Source organism: Cryptotermes secundus, unplaced genomic scaffold (genome assembly GCF_002891405.2).
Source record: "Cryptotermes secundus unplaced genomic scaffold, Csec_1.0 scaffold534, whole genome shotgun sequence".
Taxonomy (NCBI): domain Eukaryota; kingdom Metazoa; phylum Arthropoda; class Insecta; order Blattodea; family Kalotermitidae; genus Cryptotermes; species Cryptotermes secundus.
The window spans coordinates 199124-223035 of record NW_019739956.1 but is presented as its reverse complement, the minus strand read 5'-3'; the positions used below and the strand labels follow the sequence as shown (position 1 = coordinate 223035).

The following is a 23912-nucleotide window of genomic DNA, read 5'->3' as shown; positions in this document are numbered from 1 at the left end:
GTAACTGTCAAACAGTAATAAATGTCTGGTCATGAGCCCGAGATTGGGCTCGACACCAAGACGTACTGGCTGACTGACAGTTTTGACAGTTGAGTTCGTATTGATTTTGTATCCGACTCCAGCAAGAAGAGTTCTTCGACAAGGGACCGAGACACGAAATGTCCACAGACGTTAGAAGCGATCATAATTGTACTTTCGTGTGTAAAAGCGAGAGTCAAATAAATGTCCGCTATATCCGAGATCTGAGTGAAGTAATTTGTCGCGTTACCTAGGCAACACGCGACAGCACTTATCCTGAGACTTTGGCACTTGGCCGATTTGCAATGGAATGATAAGGAGAGAAGGAAGACGGCGGGTTAATGGACGCTGTGGATTGATCTGCATTAATGAATAGATGAACATAATTTCCTGTTGATACTCCGCAGAATTATGTGTGTGTGTGTGTGTGTTTGTGTGTGGAAGAGTTTATAATTTGTAAGTGAGAATTTCGTATAGATATTTTGAAAATAATGAAAATACGTACTGAGCAAACCATTCGCATTCTGTTCATTCCAGTAGCAAAGTAAACGGGATTCTTATTCCTTAATCTTAGAATTGTCAAGATACAGAAAGCAATGGCGGCGCCACCATTATGATCACACAGCCTGGGGCTGTACGTCTGCAGCACTCAACTTGTTTACCTCTCCTTTGTTCCAGTTTGCTCTACCATGCCTTCTCTCAAAGTACACCTTTCATTTATTTATGAAATTTTAAATATTTCATTTGAAACATGCTGTTTATTTTTAACATAATTAATTCAATTGTTTCTGAGTATGTGTGAACAGCTACTGTTGCTTTAACCCCACTTACTTCGCAGTCGCGTAAGGTGAGGACCCTTCCATCAGGCCTTACAGAGATAACGAAATGTAAATTTCATTCTGTAGACTTAGCATTTAAGTGCTTAGACTGCCTGACGAGGGGAGTTACGCCATGCTACAGGCTATTGTTTACTTTTGCATAAAAAGGGAGTCCGCTTTCTTGTAACTAAGATGCACCACATTCGAAACAAAACCGCGAAAATAGACGTTGCCTTTTCAAGATAAAGATAAAGCTTCTAGGGACAAGAACTCCGTCATGATGGCACACAGGATGGAGTGGATGAAAAGTTCACGCGTCCTTACCCTTAGATGAAATATAACCCTTCACGCTCCGACCACTTTAAACCAACACTTACTGAATAAGGGGAAGTTGGGGCCAGGCGTCGGTCGGGACGTTGTGACGGAAAGAAAATCATATTTCATTCTTAATCTCTCCTACCTATATTCTTTCTTACCTTATCTTATTCTACGGTAGTGTTTCTCAACCGCGGGGCCGTGGTCCGTTACCTGGTCCGGGCCGCAGTATCACAAATGTTGAGAAAAACTGTTTTACGCTATTTTTCATAATCCTCATTCCCGTAATTTCGTATCCTTTTCGAGTTATTGCTTTCCCTCATATTCGTCTGTATTTTATTCTTCTCTTGTAACTTCTGCAGCTTCTACAGTCCCTCCAATCCATCCTTCCTGTATTCAGTCTTTCTGGTCGCGTCTGGGGCGAACTATGCAACACACATCTAGCGTCTCCCCTAAACACTTTATTGCAGTGCGCGACTTCGCCAGTCCCTGGAGTGGACAATACACGAGAGAACCCACATACAAACAAGGGTCGTGGTTAAGACATAGTTTCTTCAATCCGTAAGCTCCGAAGGGAGCAAGAAATGGAAACCGAGATAAACGAAGTCTCGTAGGTAAGCGAGGCAGAGATGGAACCTCGTGTGTTCGTTACGTTTCGAGTCTTGTTGGGAAACACTAGATCAGATTCAGGGATCCCTCTGGGTGACTAAAGTGCTCACTTAGTTATGATGTGGGCTGACTTCAGAGACATGAGTTAGCTTTAACAAGGGAACATGCAAGAAAATAGTGTGGATCAGCCAACCAGTAACGCTAATTACGCTAACTAACTCATTGTTAGGATTATTCTAGAAATGTAGGCCGCTCTGCTCAGTTCTAGCTGCCACAGAAATTTCAAGATACTCTCAGTCTCAAAGTGAACGCAAAGAAAATACCAGATTGGACTCAACTGACTCAGGAACGTTTTAAGAGCGAGGATCCTGTGAACACGGTAACAAGCTTTAGGATTTTATAAAAGAAAATAAATTACTGGACCAGCTGAGTCTCTGTCAGCTTCTCAAAGAATATTCTGAACCACAGATTGTGTTTGTTTGTTAGTTAGATGGCTAATTAGTCGCTTTTTTCCAGTGGCTCTTCTAGCACATTCATGGCCCAGGCCTCTTATTCAGTTTCGTAATAATTCTTCACAGACGGAAGGACTCCTTGGACGAGTGATCAACCCGTCGCAAGGTCGTTACCTAAACACAGGACAACACATACACAGAATAACCGCATACACACACCGAACTTCCATGCCTTGAGTGGAATTCGAACCAACGATTCCAGCGTCAGAGTAAACGAAGACAGTTCCTGCCTTTGACCACGCAGCCACTATGACTGGCGTTAGTAAGACGGTTATCCGTTTATCGCGCGACAGATCGCAAAAGGCAGCTGGCTGAATGTCGTAGTTGCCAAATATACACGTTTTTCCATCCTAGCAGTTTTAATGTCAATTTTAATGCATCATAACAATTTCTTTGTGTCATTTTTGTACGTTTATTGCTAGGGAACTCATTAATTCTTGAAACTAGACTAGGATTACAAAGGTCCAAAAGGGCTGAACTGTCATGGTCTCCAACAGTTCGCTGCATTGACGCATGCGCTCGTAACTGTCATGTTGTTTGTAAAAGGATTTTTTTAAACTATGTGACGGGTAGTTCTGATTTTTGCTTCCATGATCTGTGCATTGACTTACGAAAATTCACAGATGTATCTCTGTGGATGTCGCCTCTATTTCCGGACTTACGCAGAATGATTCTGAAGTCACGCAAAGGAATAAAGATTTACTAAAGACAAAATAAAGTTGTAAGAACAAATACGAAAGCTAATCTAAAATAGCTCTTAAAATAAATTAAGGAGTAAAAAAATACATCAAGTATCCTTTTCTCTCCCGAATCCAGAATAATTTTGTTATTTGTGTGTGTTGGTTCCACTGGTAATGACTGGTCTTCTAGCCCTGCAATAGCCGGGTTATTCCAGAAAATTGTATGCTGCACAATCTCTCTTGAGAATTAATTCATCAGTAACCTGTCAAGACGACAGGTCCATAGTCTCTTCCAAAACAGTTCCTCCACTTAATGAGATCTAGCGCTATCTCCTTCAAATGAGAATAGCCTCTTCTGTCCCCAAGGTCATTCAGCATCTTCTTATGTCTTCTTCCTCGTCTTCTGGTCACTTCTATCCGCCCCTCTATCTTTCCTTCAATAACTTCTTTTAAATGGCAGTTACTGCGCAAGATATGACCAATCCAATTAGCCTTCGGTTTTCTTATTTCGTGTAGGATATTCCTCTGCTCACTGACTCTAAATAACACTTCCTCATTCCTCACATAATCGGTCCAACTGATCTTCTCCATCCTTCTCCAACACCACATTTCGAAGCTTTCCAGGTGTTTCTGATCTACTGCCCTAAGTGTCCACTCTTGAGAATAATGCAACATATTGGTAATCGTTATGTATGAGTTATTCCTAGATAAATGTAATATATGTAAACCCGTAGGAACAGAATTCCATCATAAGTTACATAAAATTTATCGATATATATATATATACACACAAGTTAATAACACATATCTTAAAATTCCTGTTGCGTTCGTTCACTTTTGATTAATTATCTAGAACACCACACGATTTTCTGGGAAAGAAATATGCTGGCAATAGAATGTGTGCTTCATTTGCCTCTACGACTTTCTTCTCGGATTTTTCTAATTCTAATAAACATTTCGCCGGTCACGGTAGCCGAGCGGTCTAAGGCATGCACTGTCTTCGCTCGCTCGGAAGCCGGGATCGTGGGTTCGAATCTCACTCAGGGAATGGATGTTTGTGTGCGTTTTTCTGTGTTTGTGTACAGGTAGAGGCCATGCGACGAGCTGATGACCCGCCCAAGGAGTCCTACCGAATGTGCAAGATCTAGAAAAACCGAAGTGAACGGAGTTCATGGAGGTAGGCCTAGGCCCACTGGGGCTGTAGTGCCAAGGAAAAAAATAAACATTTCACGAGTTTGCGTCGCTTTGTTTGTAGCAACATGTTAAATCCTCAAGTAAGACGTCCCTTATTATTGTCTAATCTAAATTAAAATTGGAATATGTCGAGAAATTTTAGTAAAACTACCAATATAAAATGTCATATAATTCCATTCAAAGCCCCTGCAAATTCTGCATGCAGGCAGGCAGTCAGACAGAGAGATAAAGCAAACCAAACACACGCTAAGGAAATTTAGTGCGGACAAGGCAAAGAGAGTCCAAAACAAATGAAAGTATTCATTTTTATTTTAACAGTACAAATATGCTGAGAATCCTAAAGGCTTGAATCCTGAAGAAAGTGCATTATAAACTTTTCAGTTAAATTACCTTTTCTTTTATTTTTCAGAATTTGAAGGACCAGATTCTTACTACTAACGTCTGGCTAGAACATGTAAGTACATTCTAAATCCTTTCGCTTTTAAAATTCTGCAATATAAGATATTTTTACACTGTGAAGCTTACTTACTTACTTATGGAGCTGAGCCTTTCCTGAGAAGCCGCCAATTGTGCAGCCACTCAAGAATTACATTGTGCAGCTATTCAATTAAATTATACATTATTAAGTAATTAATTCCAGAATCACCCCTTTAACATATCCTCAATATTGATATATGAGACTAAACAAGTGCTGAAAAAATACTTGGAAGTTTATTCCACAATGATCAGTGCACCTTCAGTAAATTATACGTACTTTTATATTTAAAGACTTTTCTTAAACTACAGGGGTTATATGTAATCAAATTGTGGACCAATAAAATGCAGAACAATGGACGGACGAACGTAAACCGTAGTGGCCTATTTGAATGTAATGTCCTAGTGTTTATCAGGAGAGACTGAGAAAATCAACGAAAATCCTAGTCAGTATGGCCGACCTTCGAAATAATAATCGAACGAAAAAATATTGAATTCTGTTAGTCTCATATTTTTAGACAATTTTCAGTTTTCACAAGGAGTATCTGAAGTGAAAATTCTTATCGAACGTGATGATATCAGGGGTTCGCATGGCGCTGAAGAGTCAGACTGTGGTCTTCTGGGACATGACACCGTGTTGTTTTGTAGGTGGTTACCCTGCAGGGAAACAAAATGTCTCCATTTTCAGCTTCTATCCGGTTCGATTAGAGTATAGCAAGGAAAATAAATTGAAGTTTATTTACATAAACTGGAGGCAAAGAAGTGTTTTTTAACTTCGCCGAGAAAGTTTCGAAGATATCGTGAGAAATGCCATAAAATTATTATTATTATTTTTATTTTGCATGGTTGTAGCAGTAAACTGACTAGAAAAAATGTGCTTATGCAAATGCAATGTTTGTCACGTCTATGTTTGTCATTACTTCTCTCACACTGCTCAGCACCTGCAGAAGTGACATGAGAAAATATACCGGGTGTTCCCAAGAGAATGATGGGGTTTCATTGCCGTATATCTCCGTCAGTTTTTGGTGATGAAAAGCAAAACGTATACGGACTCATAACGCGGCTCTCAAATTTTCATTTTGTATATCGCGCTCTTTCCTAGTTCCATTTCCGACAGTTAGGAGGCGTGAAATGTAAGATGGCGACCCAGCAGGAGAAGGCCTATTGCGTGCTGAGATTTGAAATGTCTCAATCGATCGTTACAGTGCGCCGTGAATTTCGTGTACGTGGGGGTACGTGAAGGACATGGTTTATGTACCTCATTGCCCCAATCGCTCCAGGATCTCCGAAACAGAATCAATCGTGCTGTGGAGACCATCACACCTGAAATGCTGCAGCGGGTGTGGCAGGAATTCGACTATCGCATTGATGTGTGCCGGGTAAAGAAAGGTGCTCACATAGAGGCATTTTGATGGATGTACATAAAATTTGGACAGTTAAGCTTTCGATTGACACATGTTATGTTTGTACACGATAAGAAATACGAAATATATATGTATCTAAAACCCCACATTCTTTTAGGAACACTCTGTATTGTAGGGACCGCTCTCCCTCTCTCTCTCTCTTTTAGAAAGAATTGCTCTAGACTTTTCAGCAAGAGACAACTTCTGGCAATGTTTACACTTAACTTTCGTTACCTGTAACGTTGTCACTTAAGCTACATACAAGCGATGTAACATACTGTGATCCATAAGCTTTAAGACTTTGAAACATTCACTATCACTGCTGACACCAACAGTTCTTTATTATCAGTACAAAATGTTGCTACGTAACACTAGCCCGAATCGGTTTCATTCAGATTATGGTCTTTTGGGATGTGACACCATGCAGCTTGGTATCGATTTACCAAACTAAATGTCGCCACATCCCAAAAGACAAAGCCTTTACATGCAGTGCCATAGGAACCTTATAACTCACTCACGTCACATGCCTCGAACCTCTCTCTCCAATTTTTCTCTATTGGTCTAGTGAACTTCCATCAGTAAATTAGTCTCCAGCACAGTACATTTTCAAGGAGTTTCTCCTAAAACATATACAGGCCCTTAATTTAAGTGTAGGCCTATTTATATTGTCGACTGCCTCTGTGGTCTAGTGATCGGAGTTCCTGGCTACAGATCCAGAGGTCCGGATTCGATTCCCGAGGCTACCAGATCCTCTTAGAAGTATTGGTCTGGAACGGGGTCCACTCAGCCTCTTGGGGATAACTGAGGAGCTATTTCAAGGGAAATAGCGGCTCCAGTCTAGAAAACCGAAATTAACGGCCGTGACGATTCGTTGCGCTTACCACGTGACACACTCTGTCCGCTGAAGTTGGCACTAACTTCGTCGACAAGCGGTGTTCGCTCGGCCGGTATACTTCTCTTGCGGACTAAAACCACAGAGTTTATTTGTATTACCTACGGCTAAACTCGCGTAAATATAAATTGAATACGAGTGGCGCTCTCCTTATAAAATTGTATTATTATTATTATTATTATTAAATAAAGGAAATTACTGAATTGAATTAGTTTCACGATAACACTTTCATCATTATTAACAGATAGATTCTAAAGGGACCGGTGGATGGTGTATAACACTCGAAATTAATAGGTTTTTGAACTTTGGTCATCGTCCGATATTCTGAAAATTAGTAAACATAAAGTTTCGGAAAGTGGATCTGTCTCCATCCTCAGGTGAGGATGAGACACGTACTCTGTTGGGTTCCCTTAGAAAGAGCTAGCCTCAGTCACTGGACCTGTTGATCATTATTAAGATTTATGATCTTATCAACATTATCGTCTTTAAGATTAAAATTACCTTAGTTAAATTAATATCGTATATCCTTGTTCATTTAGTGTTGCTCCAAATAGCTCACGTCTTATAACGACGAATAATGGAATGATCAGGGAATAACAGATTGAAAAACACGTGAAGGGAAGCGGTCGTGACCAAACTTACTGAACTATCCAGGAATTTGAGATATTGGGTTTTCGGACTTTATCCATCGTCCTGGTTTTTAAGATAACTAAGAAAAACATGACGTTTCGGAAACTGGATCTGTTTCCGTCCTCAGGTGAGGGAAAACACCTATTCTGTTGGGTCGCTTAGATGGAGCTAGCCTCGGTCACCGGAGAACAGATGTCACAAAACACAAAGGTTATAAACACCTGAGACCAGGCTAAGTCCATGAAAGCTGATAAGAAAAATATACATAACAAATTGTTCCAAACACATAAAGCGTGGAACCAGGATAGATATAGCCGTAGAAATTTATGTCACGTAACCAAAACTCATAACCAGGTCCATGACCCCAAGGCATGGAATAGAAAAGAAGAACTAGTAACAAAAACTAATAGTGTCTAACTAGCGTCAACAGTGGAGTAAATCATGTCTATCTAATTTAGAACCTAATAGAAATCAATAAAAACATATATCACGTCAAACAGAATATGTGTTTTCTCTCACCTGAGGACAGAAAAAGATCCAGTTTCCGAAACGTCGTGTTTTTCTTAGTTATCTTAAAAACCAGGACGATGGATAAAGTCCGAAAACCCAATATCTCAGTGTTATACACCATCGTCAGAATCCTGTAGTAACTACTTATCCAGGAATTTGTTTGCATATACTCAGAAAAATTATTAAGCTCATGACTCAGAGTATCCAGCCAAGATTTGAAGCCGGACTTGCCAGATACAAAGCAGCAGTGCTACCAATTGCACTATAACTTTCGGTTTAAGTCTATGAAATAATGCTGTAATAAAAGAACCCGAAGTTTTAACACGACCTGGGCTGGCACCAGCCACATCGCAAGTTACTGCCCCAAGATTTCTTTATTTTATCTTCTGCATATGTTCAACGTTCACGACGGAAAATAGAGTTAAAATAATCATCAGCTGGCCACACAGAAAATCGTTGGGCAAATATTCACTCAGTAAGTGGACCAAAATCGAATCGATGTTCGAAAAAACCAAGCTCTCGCCCTGCAACAGTGAAATCCAGTGAATGAACTGATGCATGTACTGTGTGTGTGTGTCTGTGCAGGAGTGGCAAGACCACAAGTTCCGGTGGGACCCGCAGGAGTATGGCGGCGTTACAGAACTCTACGTCCCATCTGAGCATATCTGGCTGCCAGATATCGTGCTCTATAACAAGTGAGTATGACTTACTTCCTTCCATGTTTCATTCCTTTCGTGGTTAAGTTTTGTCTCGCTCCATTTACTTCTAACATGCATGGTAATGTCAGCTGCATTCTATCAGATGCCAACGTTCTTCATGTCTTCACTTTTTACCCAGATAGCTTATAGTCGGGCCAAATATGTTATGTAAGTTTAAAGGTAGGCCGCGCCATAGCTCAAGCACTTAGTCCCTGGCTCTCGACAGCGGCGGCCCGGGTTCGATCCCGGGTCTGGTTAAGTGGGATTTGTGGTGGAAAAAATGGCGCTAGGGCAGGTTTCCTCCGAGTACTTCGGTTTCCCCTGCTAATCTTCATTCCATCAATTGCTCCACAATCACCCTCACCTATCATCTGGGGCTGGTACAATAGGCCAGAAGTGGCCGCAGTACAAGGGACTTAGTCCCACCCCACTAGCAATAAAAAAAATTTGAAGATAAAATTGTCCCTATGCTTAATGAAAGGCCACGATAGGAAGCCTGAGAATTGAATATATAGCTCCAAGAAGTCTTAATCTTGACACCAGATGGCGGTGAGTGGCAATTTCAATGTCATGTGGAGCTACAAAAATGTAGGAATACGCTAGGATAAGCACACAAACAATGCATGCAGAACTTTGTAAACGTCTACCCGAAGGAAATAGAAAAATAATATTGGGAAGATAAGATTAAAATGAATCTCAGCTAGATATCTGTACGGATGGGAGGTGGATAATGTTTCCATTTACTGACTTTAGTAGTAATAATGTTAAAACTCTGTTCTGTTTCCATTGGAATGTATCTTTTATTTTACGTAAATTTAGCCATCTAAACATCGATCAGTCCAGCTGTTAACTCATTTTCAACATATTTCCGAGAGGGGCAGGAATACATTCTCCCACCCTCACATCCAAACTGGTTGTGGGAAGCGCTGTGTCTCGTACGAAATTTGTGCAGACAGATATATTCCGAAAGTAATGTTGACCACAGCGTGAAGCTGGCCGATAACAACAATTTGTAAAATCGTGATGGAAGGATCAGTGTGCCACATGCAACAAAGAAATCTTTAGTGTCACTGTGCTAGATACTGAATGAACGACAATTCTCGTAGATCTGTTGAATGATGAATTAATTTGTAGCCATCAGCCATTGTGTATATAATATGTCCATATAAACAGTACATAAATTACGATTACAACTGCCAACTTCCAAATACCATCAGATATACAACTTTTAACTGTACTTTTGACTATGTAACTGGTTATTTTAAGACCTTAACTTTTATTGTAATTTATATTGTGACATGTTGCGCAAAGCCGAGCCCCCCCCACACCAGCAGTGACGCGGCGGTGAGTCAGCGCNGCAGTCGGCGACTTCAGTTGTACAGCCGCCGAGTTATAACGTGGCCATCGCCGAAGATAGTTCCGAGCAAGCTTACGAGAGCGTGTTATCAACAGTTCTCCAGTCAGCGGACTACAGTTGGAGTATAGCAGCCGTCGCGGAAAGAAGAACCGGACGAGTGTGTGATTGTGTAATTGGGAGCGTGTGATACAGTGATACATAGCTCCCCTACTGTAAACGTGTAGACTACTGAAGACAGAGTGAACTGATTTGCGCATAGGGTTATAAGTCGTGAAACCCCGCAACAGTGTTAACAGATTAATGCGATTAGGGTTATAAAGTGTGAAACCCCGCAACTGTGTGATAATTAATTGTAGCCGTTATTTGTAGATTGTTAAATAAACCAATTAACCATCTCTACGGCCTATTCTGTAACGAAACACGTTAGAATATTTTATATTCACTTATATCATTTTATACCATTGTATACACTTGGAAGTTCAGCACTGTATCCTATATTTGACATGCAATTCAATAACAAAAAGTATAATGTATTTGCCTAATGAAGGCCTGTCGAAGGCCGAAACATGTAGCAACGTATCTCCTAGAGCTACTTACACCTATTATTGATTGTTGTGTTATGACGATTTTCAGTAAGAAATAATGATTTGTATGTGTTTCGTGGTAAAATTCCCCTTCCTATTTCTGTTCCTATTCTATTTACTTTCTCTGTAAGTGAAGCTGAGTGTCTGTTTGGAGCGTTCCTTCCTAAGTTATTTAAAAATGCTGTATCAACTGTATAAATAATTTGATGTCAACGAGATTAGGCGACGCTGTGCGCGGTGAAATTAAAAGTAATGAAGACTCAATTATCTGTTTTATTGCAATATCCTAGAATTTCCTCACGGGGATTCACAAGTGCAACATAAAACTTAGTCATCATATACTGAGACTGGAAGCGGCACCGCTCCAGATAACCTAGTGGACATTATGGTTCAGCTTAACAAGAGCTTTTTGGATTCATACTGCCTGTAGACGAAATCCACTCACGCTAAAATCCTTCGTTAGGCGAGTTCACAGTAATGGAGAAAGTTTCTTGTAATTTTATATAAAGTCCCTAGGTGCAGATAACAGATATGTAGAATAACTTTCCGGGTACCAATTAGGGATTTTGACGTTTCTCCCTCGTGGAATTCAATTAAAAATGAGTTAATTAACTTTGTAATTATTTTTCACTCTCCCCAGCTCCCTTCATCAATCAGAATCATACAACCTGACGCAAGGTGAGCAGAAGAGAGAACTCAAACTGTCAGCTGGTGGTAAAAAATAACTTCACAAAAAATTTTATTGTTTTTAAGGGGAATCTTCAAATATTATCTTGAAATTGAAGTTTCTTTTCTGAGTAAAAAAAGAGAAAGTCAATTAAGTTTCACAAAAGCAACCGTTCTAATTTAATTAGTGGATAAAGGAACTTTGGTTCGAAATTCATAAATTATTTTTGGGATAAAGGATTTTCCATACTTCCCAGTATTCCACATTTCATGTTTGGTATGTCGAATATGCGGTTTTCACAGAGGTAGAACTAAAAAGTGTGCTATTTTCTGGAAGGCAACGCTGTGTATTCCGGTAGAAGTCCAAGAGGAATTTCCTGCCCCAATATTGTGGAGAGAACATTGAGATAAGCAAGAAACCGACAAAAACCAGGTGGCAAACTGGGTTCTGTCAAAATTTCTAAAGTTGAATCTATTCCTATTGTTAACATGCATTCAAGTGTTACGCAAATCTGACATTCCCGGCCCATGCGTCGCAACTTATTAACGGCTCATGGCTTTGGACGTGGAGCCATTAATTACTTTATACTTGTCTGAACCCGTAAGCCCAAGTTTATCTCCATATCTTCTGGCACAGCCTGTTTCTAAACCCCATTTTATTCTTTTGTCATTTTGTGACTTAGGATCTGGTTCCACGTCATTACCTCTGTCTGCATTCAGGCTCCATCTGCTAGAACCTGTTTCTAGTGAAATCTAGGAGGATAAAACATCCGTAGTAACGTCTACGTTATATGGCGGTCCCTATTCAATTTTGTTTCTTTCTTCCTTCCTTGCCGTCCGTAATGTATACCGTGCTCTCTTTCTTGCTGCAGAACTTCGCGAAACATGACCTCAACTTGTGCTGATATCTGGTGCCGAGGCCAGTAAGTTGACTCATCCGTCACCCTGAATCACTCCTTACAAATCCCTCCCTCTGAGTCATCCACCTATCCAATTTCCTACGTCACGACATTGTAATCGATTCCGAAACAAAACCTTTTTCCTTATCCTGTCTTAAGGTAACTTTGCAAGAAAATATATTGGGGAGGAAGGCAGAGGTTCTTTTTGCAGCCCACAGGCAATTCTGAGATCTTCTCTCCTCCAACACGTTTCTCTAAAAAAAAAAACAATTTCCCGTTTCTCTCTAGTTTAAAAACAGCTTACGTTTATGGGATAGGCAGAAACTGTATTACTCGTACACCAAGGTGCCCAATAACAGAATAAACCTTTCGTTCACTTTAGTCTCCGTACATTGTAATGACACTCTCTCGAACCAGGATTAACGTAAAGTGTTGGGCGTAGAGACATATACTGAATCACACAAACGTAAAAAAAGAAAGCTCACCCGGTTCGGCAAATCAGGTATAATGTCCTTAGTGTCAAAAACTTAAGGAATGACATAAATTAGATCTATAAATAAACTTAAAATAAAAGGAAATAATCCGAGGATGTATTATTCAGACTGAAATAGAAACCATAGCCGTTTCAATCCGTATCCGATTTATTTATATTACAAATAAACATGCAAACCTGGAGGCATTATAAAAGACAGCATTAATCATATTTCGCCTTGTATTGTGGCACATTACGTATCAGAGACTCGTCTAAAACAGTTCAGTTCTTCAGAATATAAAATAAAGCGAAATCTACTTCTGTCTGTGAGTAATAAGTGAATTTATTTGCTTGCATAGAGGTACTATTATAGAGCAAATTACCGGCATAAATATATAAAAGGATACATAGCGAAGTTGCGGAAAGTGGAAAATTAGAATCAGCTATAACACAAAACCTTACAGGAGAAGCTTTGTGCAGATTCTCGTAACAATTGCAGAAAACGTAAAGCAGTATTTTTTATTGCTAGTTGGGTGGGACAAAGTCCCTTGTACTGCGGCCATTTCTGGCCTATTGTACCAGCGCCAGATGATAGGTGAGGGTGATTGTGGAGCAATTGGTGGAATGAAGATTGGCAGGGGAAACCGAAGTACTCGGAGAAAACCTGCCCCAGCGCCACTTTCTCCACCACAAATCCCACTTGACCAGACCCGGGACCGAACCCGGGCCGCCGCGGTGGGAAGCTAGCGACTAACGGCTTGAGCTATGGTGCGGCCCTTGTAAAACAGTAATTACCAGAGCTGCTTCATATTCTTCGGCTGAAACTCAAGCGAAAGACCAGCTATACAGTATAACTTATATCGTAGCCCCTCAAATAAGTGATTTCTGTGCGCCATTTCAAACCGAACAATCATAATCACTAGTGGAAAAAGTCCGTTCAGATTCAACGGGGAATCATTTCTTTAGTTCATTCATTTTTGCCGCCTATGTTCCTTTCTGTTTATGTCTATCCTACCTTCATATCCCTCCTCCGTTACAACAGTAAACTAACTTACATCTTCATCTTTCGGATGATACAGTTGCGAAAACACAACTATCCTCTATGTAAGTACGCGACAACAACACATTTCTACAGAAAAGGCGTGAAAACGACTAGCAGACACATAATCAATCACAAATTATGTCGCATTATATGTCGTGGTAAAATGGAATAAAGGTTATAAAAATAATAATAGATGTTTACACAAAGCAACCAGCAGAGAATTGTAGATAATCGGTGTTTACTTTTCACTATTCTCAATCGCTGTTACCGTAAAACACATACACATATATTGCCAGCTGTACCAGTGTAACTATATATGAAATTTTAATTGGTGATTGGATTTACTGAACACTTACAGAACGTAACTACAAGTAACTATAGCACTATCGCTAATTCACACGCTCTGCAGTTCACTACAGCAAACACTTTAGTGTTCTCAGTCTGCTGTGTCTTCACCAGTGGACGTTCCCTTGCTCTCGATCTCACGTCCTCGCAGGCTGGCGACCATCTCATACCAACCTCCTACTCCTGTAACTGCGATCTCAAGACTCACCTAATGGCAGCTGTCTCTCGTTACACAGCCTTTGCGCGGATCGCGCAGAGAACACCGCCCAACAGTTCTTCCATTGTCTGGTGCGTGTCCGTTGCAGCCATTATCTAGCAACGGCTGTTGTTTACAGAGCCATTACTTAGAATGGCTATTGTATAACAGCTTATTTCGCTGTCGTTGCCTAGAAATGGGTCTACATTCCATAATATACTGCTTACTTATGGAGTTGAGCCCTTCTTAAGTAGAAGTCAAATCTGCAGCTACTCAACAATTTTCCAGCATTTTATGGAACCCGAAAGTTCATTACTCTGTTCACAAGAGACCTCCTCTGGTCCCTATCCTGAGCCAGATCAATCCAATCCATACCATCCAATCCTATCTCTCTAAGATCCTTTTTAATATCGTCCACATACCTACGCCTTGGTCTTCGCAGTGGTCTCTTTCCTTCTGGCTTTCCCACCAATATCCTATACGCATTCTTCGTCTCCACCATTCGTGCTACATGCCCTGCCCACTGCATCCTCCTTGACTTGATCATTCTAATTATACTTGGAGAAGAGTACACGTTATGAAGCTCCTCATTATCCAGTTTTCTCCAACCTCCTATCACTTCATCTATCTTCAGTTCAAATATTCTCCTGAACACCCTGTTTTCAAACGCACTCAATCCATGTTCCTCTCTTAATGTCAGAGACAAAGTTTCACACCCATACAGAACCACAGGCAAAATTATGGTTTTGTATATTCTAATTTTTATATACTAGTATGTTATAGTTTCAGTCCAGAGCCTTTTGTCTTCTCGTCATCTGTCCAAAAACATAAAAATTAGAATATACACACACACACATATATATATATGTGTGTGTGTGTGTGTGTGTGTGTGTGTGCGCGCCTCAACTTTGTGATTTCCTTCTGTAATCATGTACCTGGTTAGAAAATTAATTACACTTTATGATTTAACATCACTTCTAAGAATAAAAGCACGGTTTTGTGAGGAGGTGACTTTCAGGGATTTCTGCAGTTGTATAACTGTGACTTTTCGATATAAATGAACTGTTTGAACACTGAAATTGTAATTACTTCCAATCAATACTATTGTATTAGAAATGGGTTGCGTGAATGTTATGTCACTCTTAGTAACCTGCAAAAGTCAAACACCATGATCAGAAAACATTAAGTAACAACTGTTACACAATTCTTGAAGCCTTAGATAGAACAAATTTTGTAACACTGCTGCCAACAGAAATTGAGGTGTGTTCCTTTATACCACAGTTTCCCTTTGTATTGAATTCGAATAAGTCTTTTAGATGAAACCTCAGATTTCAAAGCCCATAAGCTCATTATACAAACTACGAATATTTCCGTATAAACAGACGTCAATATGCTGGCTTCTGATTTGAAGTTTGTTGGCAAGAACAGAGAGAGGACTTACGTCTGTCGCAGCCTGTCCAATTCAGAGAATATATTGAAAAGTTTTTCTGGCACTTTGTCCGTCAAGACCGACCAACTTCCTCTCCCTACTTCCCGATGACGGAAGATCTCTGCCAGTGAAGTGTGGAAGAAGGATCTGCTTTTATTATTCTGATGTACCGACCGTGTACAACCGCTAACTTTCATTTACAGAAACTGACACTCGACAAATTTCCTCCACTTTGTTGTAAAGAAATAAAACCCCCATTCAAAATTTATTCCTTAATTTCCAAAAGACCCTACGGTGTTTAAGGAGGGTACAGTAATGGGTCGCTATAAAATTGGGGTCCCAGGTTCGAATCTCGCTCGGAGCATTGAAGTACAAGTCTATTGCTTTATGCCGTTCAGAATAAGTAGAGACAAAGATGAGCCGATCACTCATTTTTTTTCTAATTTATTTAGATTTTAGCAATCAGAATATTACACAATTCTATAAGATAAAGTGCTGGTTACTCATTAGATATACTAATGACTAGTGGCGTGAACAGGTTGATATCCAGCGAAATCACCTGTATAATCTATAATTAGTATCTATACATTAACTTAAGGGTAGTTCACTTGGCCACAGGTTTTTGAGTCTTTTGTTGCTTACTGGTTCCAGGAGTTGTTCCATGAGCTGATTGGGGTGGTTTTCTATGGAATTATGATGTGTGGTGGCTTTCTTGCGTATTGCTTCCTGCACGGTTGGTACCTGTAGATCTGTATGTAGTGTATGATTTGTTACGTACCAGGGAGCATTAACAATTTGACGGAGTATCTTGGATTGAGATCTTTGTATGATTGCAACATTTGATTTAGTTGAGCAGCCCCATAATTCTAGTCCATATGTCCAGATTGGTTTGATAATTGTTTTATATATTAGAAGTTTGTTGTCTGTAGATAGTCGTGAATTTCNATGTTGTTATTGTGACTGCTGGGCATATTGCGGTATCTGTATGTGTTTATTGTGACTGCTGGGCATATTGCGGTATCTGTGTGTGTTTAGTGTGACTGCTGGGCATACTTCTTTTCGGAGGGTAAATGATATATGCGCAGATTTATTCTCGTTCACTTTCACTTTCCATTTTGTTAACCACTGTTGGAGAGTATTTAAGTAGTTTTGTGTAGCAGTTGAGGCTGTTTGAGGATCTGCGTGGCTAGTAAGGATGGCCGTATCATCTGCGAATGCCCCTATTAGGACATTTTGTGCCGTCGGTAGATCTGACGTGTACAGGACATACAGCAGTGGTCCAAGGACGCTGCCTTCGATCACTCATCCAACGATTTATGTCAAATATCTAAAAACATTAATATGAAAAACATACTTCCGCAACGAAACAGACCAGAGGACGTAACGCACAAGAGCAGAAAAATTAAGCACACTCACTCATTAATGAGCTGAGCCCTTCTGGAAAAGTCGCCAATTTCGCAACCACTCAAGAACTTCCCAGCATTCTATGAAACACCAAGGTTCATTACCGTGTTCACAACGGCCCCCACTGGTGCCTATCTTGAGCCAGATCAATCCAATCCATATCCCATTCTATCCCGCGAAGATTCCTTTTAATATTGTTCACCCGTTTACGTCTTGGTCTTCCAGTGGTGTCTTTAATTCTGGCTTTCCTACAAATATCCCATGTGCATTCCTTTTCTCCCTATTCATGCTATATGCCCTGCCAATCTCATCTTCCTTGACTGATCATTCTAATTATACTTGGAGAAGAGTGCAAATTATGAAGTTCTTCTTTATGCAGTTTTCTCCAACCTCCCGTCACTTCATCTCTTCGGTCCAAATATTCTGCTCAACACCCTGTTCTCAAACACCCTCAGTCTGTGTTCCTCCCTTAATTTCAGAGACCAAGTTTCATACCCATACAGAATAAAAGGCACAATTATAACTTCGGTCGTTTATCCAAAGAATCCGTCCCGGTCCGAGGCTCTTGTGACCTTTCATAACAAGCTTATTTTTTACGGTGAGGAGTTGTTAGTCTCATGCCCAACCCCCAAGCTGGAGGACCACCATTTGTCGGCTGTCCGTGACTGCTTATTCAATATTTTCGCAGCTACCCTCCATATATAGAGGGCGTCTCCTACATCCGCAACCTGGGGACGCGCCATGCCGTGGTAACAAGGGACCCATCTAACATGGATGATTAAGCACAAGGTGCCAATATGGCGTAACTGAACGGTATTTATATGAGTGAATTTTTCTTTTTACTTTATTAAAAGCATTTCCCTCCTCTTTATTTTATGCGATGGAATATTTATATTTCACTTATACAGATCATTCGATAAGTTTCATGTGCTTGCAGTACTGGAAATATCCTGCGCTTCACACTTGAATTGCTTTTCAACTACCAAATCATCACAGCATGTTTCTCAAAATACAGATTTTTTTTATTTTAGATTACAACTAGGCATTAACTGGTCGGATTTTTATACATTTAAATTATATATGTAAGTTTCTCTTTTAAGTGCCAAACTTGACAAAACAAACATCAAATAACTCACTCACTTTCCACTGTGCATATCTGAGTCGCTAGACGTTTCGGCTCATGGAGCCATCATCAGGCGATATATAAACAACACACAATAAGATGATTTCCTTAAAGATATATAATCATGATTACAGTTCCGGGTTCACAAAAATCGATGCAGACATTCCATATACTCGTCTGCCATTATTTTCCCGAAAACACTACCAAATAGTTTTATTTCTATGATGGTCTCTATAAATTATCGGAATTTTGTCAGAATCATTACAGCCGTTTTCTAGATAATTCGCCAGTTTTTTGGGGGGGGGGAGCCCAACTGACGGGGCCCTATTCTGGAACTAGAATGTCCATATTCACCGGATACCAACGTACGAAGGATAAATTCTTAAAAACGAAACAAAAATGAAATTCGCCCTGCTGCTCAGGTGTTAACAAGGCGCACATATGGCACCTCAGAACTGAACTTTCGGGTTTGGGGGTGGGAGGGTGAAAATGTGTAAACCAGACCAAATCTCCAGATCGAACTCTTAGAGGATCACAGTTCATTTGTGCATGTCAGAAAGTAAGGAGATGTCGAATGTGAAATAATTACTATCCGAAAAGTCTTTTTTAATTTGATTTTAATAAACTAATCAGGGGGGCACGCGGTAGCGTAGTTGATTGAGGCACTACGCTAAAAGTTGGAAAGTCGTGGTTTTGATTCCCAGTGAGGTCATTGGATTTTTCAATTGACCTAATACATTCAGCCGTCCTATGGCCTGGGGTTGACTCAGCCTCCAAGAGAAAAGAGTACCAGGAATCTTTCTGGGGGTAAAGGGCTACTGGCTGGCGCATAAGGCTGACAACCTCACCGTCATCTATGAGCAGACTGTCTAGAAAATATGGGAGCCTCGACGTCTTAAAAACCTATGGTCCTCCACGGCCTGTGACAGGGATAACTTTGCCCTTTTCCCCCTTATTACATTTAGAAGAACATGAAAAATTATGAATTCAATGTATGAAATGTAAGCTACATCTGATAATTCTAACCTTAATTATGTTCTTCTGATGTTAAATGTTATATTTTTCACAGCTTTGGAACGAATCCTTTTAAATATGTCTCACTTCCGTTGGTTCCAACTTCTTAATCTAATTCCCAGTCGAATATGTCTATTTTGTAACAATTCCAAGCAAGTATTGGACTATTTTACCAATTATATAATACCCACTAATTTTCACGGTTAAAAGCCGTTGTCTTCTTCGTGATATTCTGGATTGTCAGTCTTGGACCTTCGAGAATGTACATGGGTAATGTTTCAACTGTTTATGGCAGAAGGCAAACTCACTAGCACAATAGCAGCATGCTACGTCACTGTCGCTTCGGCAGTACATATACTAATATTGGTAGTGGAAAGAGAAGATTAACATTGTCTCTGCACAAGGATGACACATATCCTTGCCATAGCTCAAGCGGTTAGTCGCTGGCTTCCCACCGCGGTGGCCCGGGTTCGATCCCGGTTCTGGTTAAGTGGAATTTGTGGTGGACAAAGTGGCGCTGGGGCAGGTTTTCTCCGAGTACTTCGGTTTCCCCATGCCAATCTTAATTCCAACAATTGCTCCACAATCACCCTCACCTATCATCTGGGGCTGGTACAATAGGCCAGAAGTGGCCGCAGTACAAGGGACTTAGTCCCACCCCACTAGCAATAAAAAACAGCATGCTACTTCGGAACGCAATAACCTTCTTCATAATGTTCTTTGAAATTGCTAGTCTGTTTTACATCCACGCATATGGAGATAATATCAATATTTATTACATACAAATAGCATACACAGACATTACTCCTCCAAGAAATCGAACTTCACGAGGCCCGGAGATGAGCTTGTTTGGTTCAGTTAAAGGCTTACAAAAATGTAGTTGGAATGTCTGAAGGGAAGGGACTTAATGAGAGACTTAATCCTGGAATTGTCAGTTCTAATGCCAACAGCGATTAGGCACCGTCTTTAGGTTGTCAGATAATGCCATTCGTTCAAGGGTATATTACATAACTTCACAGGACGTTCAAGTGTAATGAAAATTCCCAAATAATTATCGACTTTATATTTCAGATAAGTCAAATGCCGTCAGAAATATCACTTTCTGTAGAGGTCTCAATTTTCGACACTTCGTATTTGTAGGCTTAAACGTAGATGAAACACAAATTCCGTGGCTTTAGTCCGCAAGAGAATTATAGCGACCGCTGCTTGTCGGCGAAGTTAGTTCTAACTTCAGCGGATAGATGATGTCACGTGTTCAGCGCAACGGATCCCCACGGTTGTTAATTTCGGTTTTCTAGATGGGATCCGCTACCTTTCCAATTAAGTAGCTCCTCAGTTATCCGTAGATGAAACAGTAACATTGGAATGCATCTAGACTAAACAGAGCGTGAGACTGTGGACTATATTAACCTAGCCCGTCATAGGATCCAGTGGTTGGCTCTTCTGAACGCCAGAATGAACCTCCGTGTTCCGTAAGCGGTGGAGAATGTAACTGCAAGATTATTGCCGGCTTCTACAGGACTCCGCTATAAGACGTTCGCTATGATCAGTTCTAATGACCGAAATGTGGACAATTTAATATCTTTTCACTGCTCTTTGTTATGCAATTTGTTTCAGCAGCTCCGGAGTATTATATTGTCGCATGTTGCATATATAACGCGTCAAATGACTTCACGCAGGTCTCGGATTTGGCGAATTTTTATTGGACGCTCACTTTTACAGCAGCGAGTAACATTATTCGTAATTTCAGTATCACAACTTCTGCTTCTGCTACAGTCGAAGCCAAACTGAAGACTGACTACTCTTCTAAGGTCAAATGCAAGGTGAACTGTTCTGGGCAACTTCTAGAACTCAACTCTCTGGTCAAAGTCAAAATCAAAGTCAGTAAGCCTTGGTGTCGAGCCCCATCTGGGGCTCATGATCAGATATTTATTCCTCTTTGTATGTTATGGTCTTGTTTTTGTGGGGCGCCCTCTCTAACAAGAAGACGGATTTGTCTTTTGTATATGCTGCTGGTCCTTGCCAGGGCAGTCTTTCTCGGGTCCGAGTCCCTTGGGACTGACGACTATATTTTACTGTCTCAGATTTGAGACTTCCATTTTTGTCGCCTCCTACAACTTGCAGGGTCACGGTGGAGGTATTCGACAACTCTCTGGTTTCTTCGAAGCTGGGCTTTTATAACCTAACGGAATAGAGCGCATCATGTAGGAGCCTTTGGTCTCGCCCGCTGTTACGCGACGAAACTTTTGTTGTCTTTTCATCTCCGGAGAAAGGCGTTTGTTGCTTAAGGTATTCCCAGGCAACGACCCACTGTTATTGCGTTTCTATGGAAGTTTACCTTCCGGGTTCCTAGCACGCCACAATATTTTAAGGTCTGAAAACTTGCAATCATGTGGCTTGAGTCGTCTACTTAAAGTTAGTTTGCGCAAACGTTCAATTTCCTACTTTAACTCTGATCTGGAACACGCACAATGAAGCAGAGCCTGTTAAAATACGGAAGGAAATTCATCAACCACTTCACCATGTCACAGAATGGACTGCGATTGAAAAGTGTTTCAAAATATGTATGGGGGGAAAAAGAAATAATATAAAGCCATAAAGCAACAGGTTGTATTCTTGCTTGTCATTTTTCAAGCAACATCTTGTGTTCTTCTCTTCTTTATAGAAGTATCTAAGCCACCAACATGTTCCAACATTATCAGCATATTACCACACACCTGCAGGCGATCTCCGTGAAATGATAGAACTAAAAGCTTTATAAAACGACAGGTCGTATTTCAGACTCCTCTGTCCGACATGTTTCGATCTTAGCTATCTCGTTGGCTTCATTAAACGTGAGATGACGTAGATTCAAATGGCTACTGAGTCCAGTGATAACGACTTCGGTGCTAGGGCATTTAAATAATGCATAAAAGTTATTAACTTTGTCGTCACCCTCATTCACATTTTGGAAGTTCAAATTGTTACGAGTATATCGGAGTTCGAGTCCCAGCAAGGTCAAGAATTTTCATTTTTCCAGTCGTCCAAACCGATTCTGGGATCCACCCAATCTCCGGTACAATAGGTACCGAGGGCTCTTTCCAGAGTGTAACGCGACCGGGGCGTGAAGCTGACCACTCACTTCCAATCACTGCGTAGGTCAAGAAAAAATGGATCTATACATCCACTCCCCCATACGCCTTCAATCCCGATGAGGTCATTGGATTTTTTTCAATTTACCTAATCCTTCCAGCCGCACTATGGCCCTGGGGTTTACTCGGCCTCTAACAGAAATGAGTACCAGGAATTAATTAAATAATTTTCCTGGGGAGTGAAGCGCGGCCGGTGCGTAAGGCTGACAACCTTACCGCCATCTTTGAGCCGAGTGTCCAGAAAAATATGGGAACCTCAACATCTCACTACCCTATGGGTCTCCACGGCCTGTTACAGGGATAGTTTTACTTTTACTTGTACTTACTTCAGAATTGCGTCATAATCCATGCTTTTTTAATTATAAAATCCCAACTAAGGCGAACTGTCTTCAGTCTCAGGATGACCAATTCCCTGAAGGTGAATACGTTTTTATGAAATATGCAGTATTTCCGGACACTTTAATTTATTTTAATTTAATTTAATTTATTTAATTTACCCTGAACTACATGGGAGAAAACAGTATTTTCTGTATCTCAGTCACTTTCCGATTCTGTGTACGATATCCGAGTATATTTAACATCTGTGGTTTGAGAAATTGTCAAAATTTCAGAAATATGTAACTGTCAGTTTCGTCAGATAAAGAGAATCTTACAACACGTTATCTTGCGTTTTCTTAAGAAACGTAAGGGAAAGTTTTGACAGCTCATCCGAATATTGCGTATGTAGTCGGCATATTTTCCCGTGTGTTTAAGACAGCCAGGTCGGATTGAATTTGGTTACATCAGGTTAAGCACAGTTAACTCAAACCCCACTTGCACAGCAGGACACTACTGAGACAAACTACTCCTATATGTATCTAGGGCTGTGTTAGGTTACATTGAATGAAGTTGTGGGAACATCCCACATACTAACACGCGGTTTCGCCGGTCTAACAGACAGCACTCACTCCTAGTCAATATCACACTGTCGCACGTTGCTGCCACCACTCGTATTTATACAGCACTCGATGTCCAGCCCACCTGTAGATCATGACGTGCGCTAGCCATTCAGCGCTCACAATCGCAACTGCAAATTTAAGCTCTGCCCAGCAAGCATGGTATAAAAGCGGAGCCCAAAGCTCGCAATCATCAGTGATCACATTCAGTTCAGAACGATCAGTCATCAGAGTCATCAGCTCTTAACTGCGCCAAAGACAGCTGCCGCAACTCTCCAGCAACCGCGCCCTGCTACCAGACAGCTAACGTAGCTGCCGCAACTCTCCAGCAACCGCGCTCTGTCACTAGGCAGCTAACGTAGTTGCCGCAAGTCTCCAGCAACCTCGCTCTGCGAACAGGCAGCTAATGTAGTTGCCGCAACTCTCCAGCAATCGCGCCACAGGCAGCTGTTCCTACAGGCGCATGCAGCACCACATTACTGGCCGGACAAACCAGCTGAACGGCCGTAAAGACTTGGTGTACTACAAAGGAGCAAATTCTACCAGCGCACTCACGGTGGAA

General features: G+C 40.8%; 2 protein-coding genes and 1 non-coding gene across 4 annotated transcripts in view; 2 read left to right on the top strand and 1 right to left on the bottom strand.

Moving 5' to 3' along the window:
• Nucleotides 1–23912, bottom strand: part of LOC111872150 (acetylcholine receptor subunit alpha-like 1) — a 586882-nt gene that overhangs the window by 470030 nt on the left and 92940 nt on the right. The window lies entirely within an intron of this gene.
• LOC111872147 (acetylcholine receptor subunit alpha-L1) overlaps nt 1–23912 on the top strand; it is a 114926-nt gene that overhangs the window by 57177 nt on the left and 33837 nt on the right. Inside the window, exons 1-3 of one of the 2 annotated variants that reach the window (XM_033754547.1) lie at nt 4099–4129; nt 4556–4600; nt 8641–8750. In XM_033754547.1, coding sequence (XP_033610438.1) covers nt 4124–4129; nt 4556–4600; nt 8641–8750 — 161 coding nt within the window. In that variant the 5' untranslated portion in view covers nt 4099–4123. Of the gene's footprint in view, nt 1–4098; nt 4130–4555; nt 4601–8640; nt 8751–23912 lie in introns of those variants that run through there. The other variant, XM_023865738.2, reaches the window with a different exon arrangement.
• LOC111872151 lies at nt 19621–19725 on the top strand. Its single transcript, XR_002844176.1, has one exon. It is a non-coding gene; the product is annotated as a U6 spliceosomal RNA (small nuclear RNA).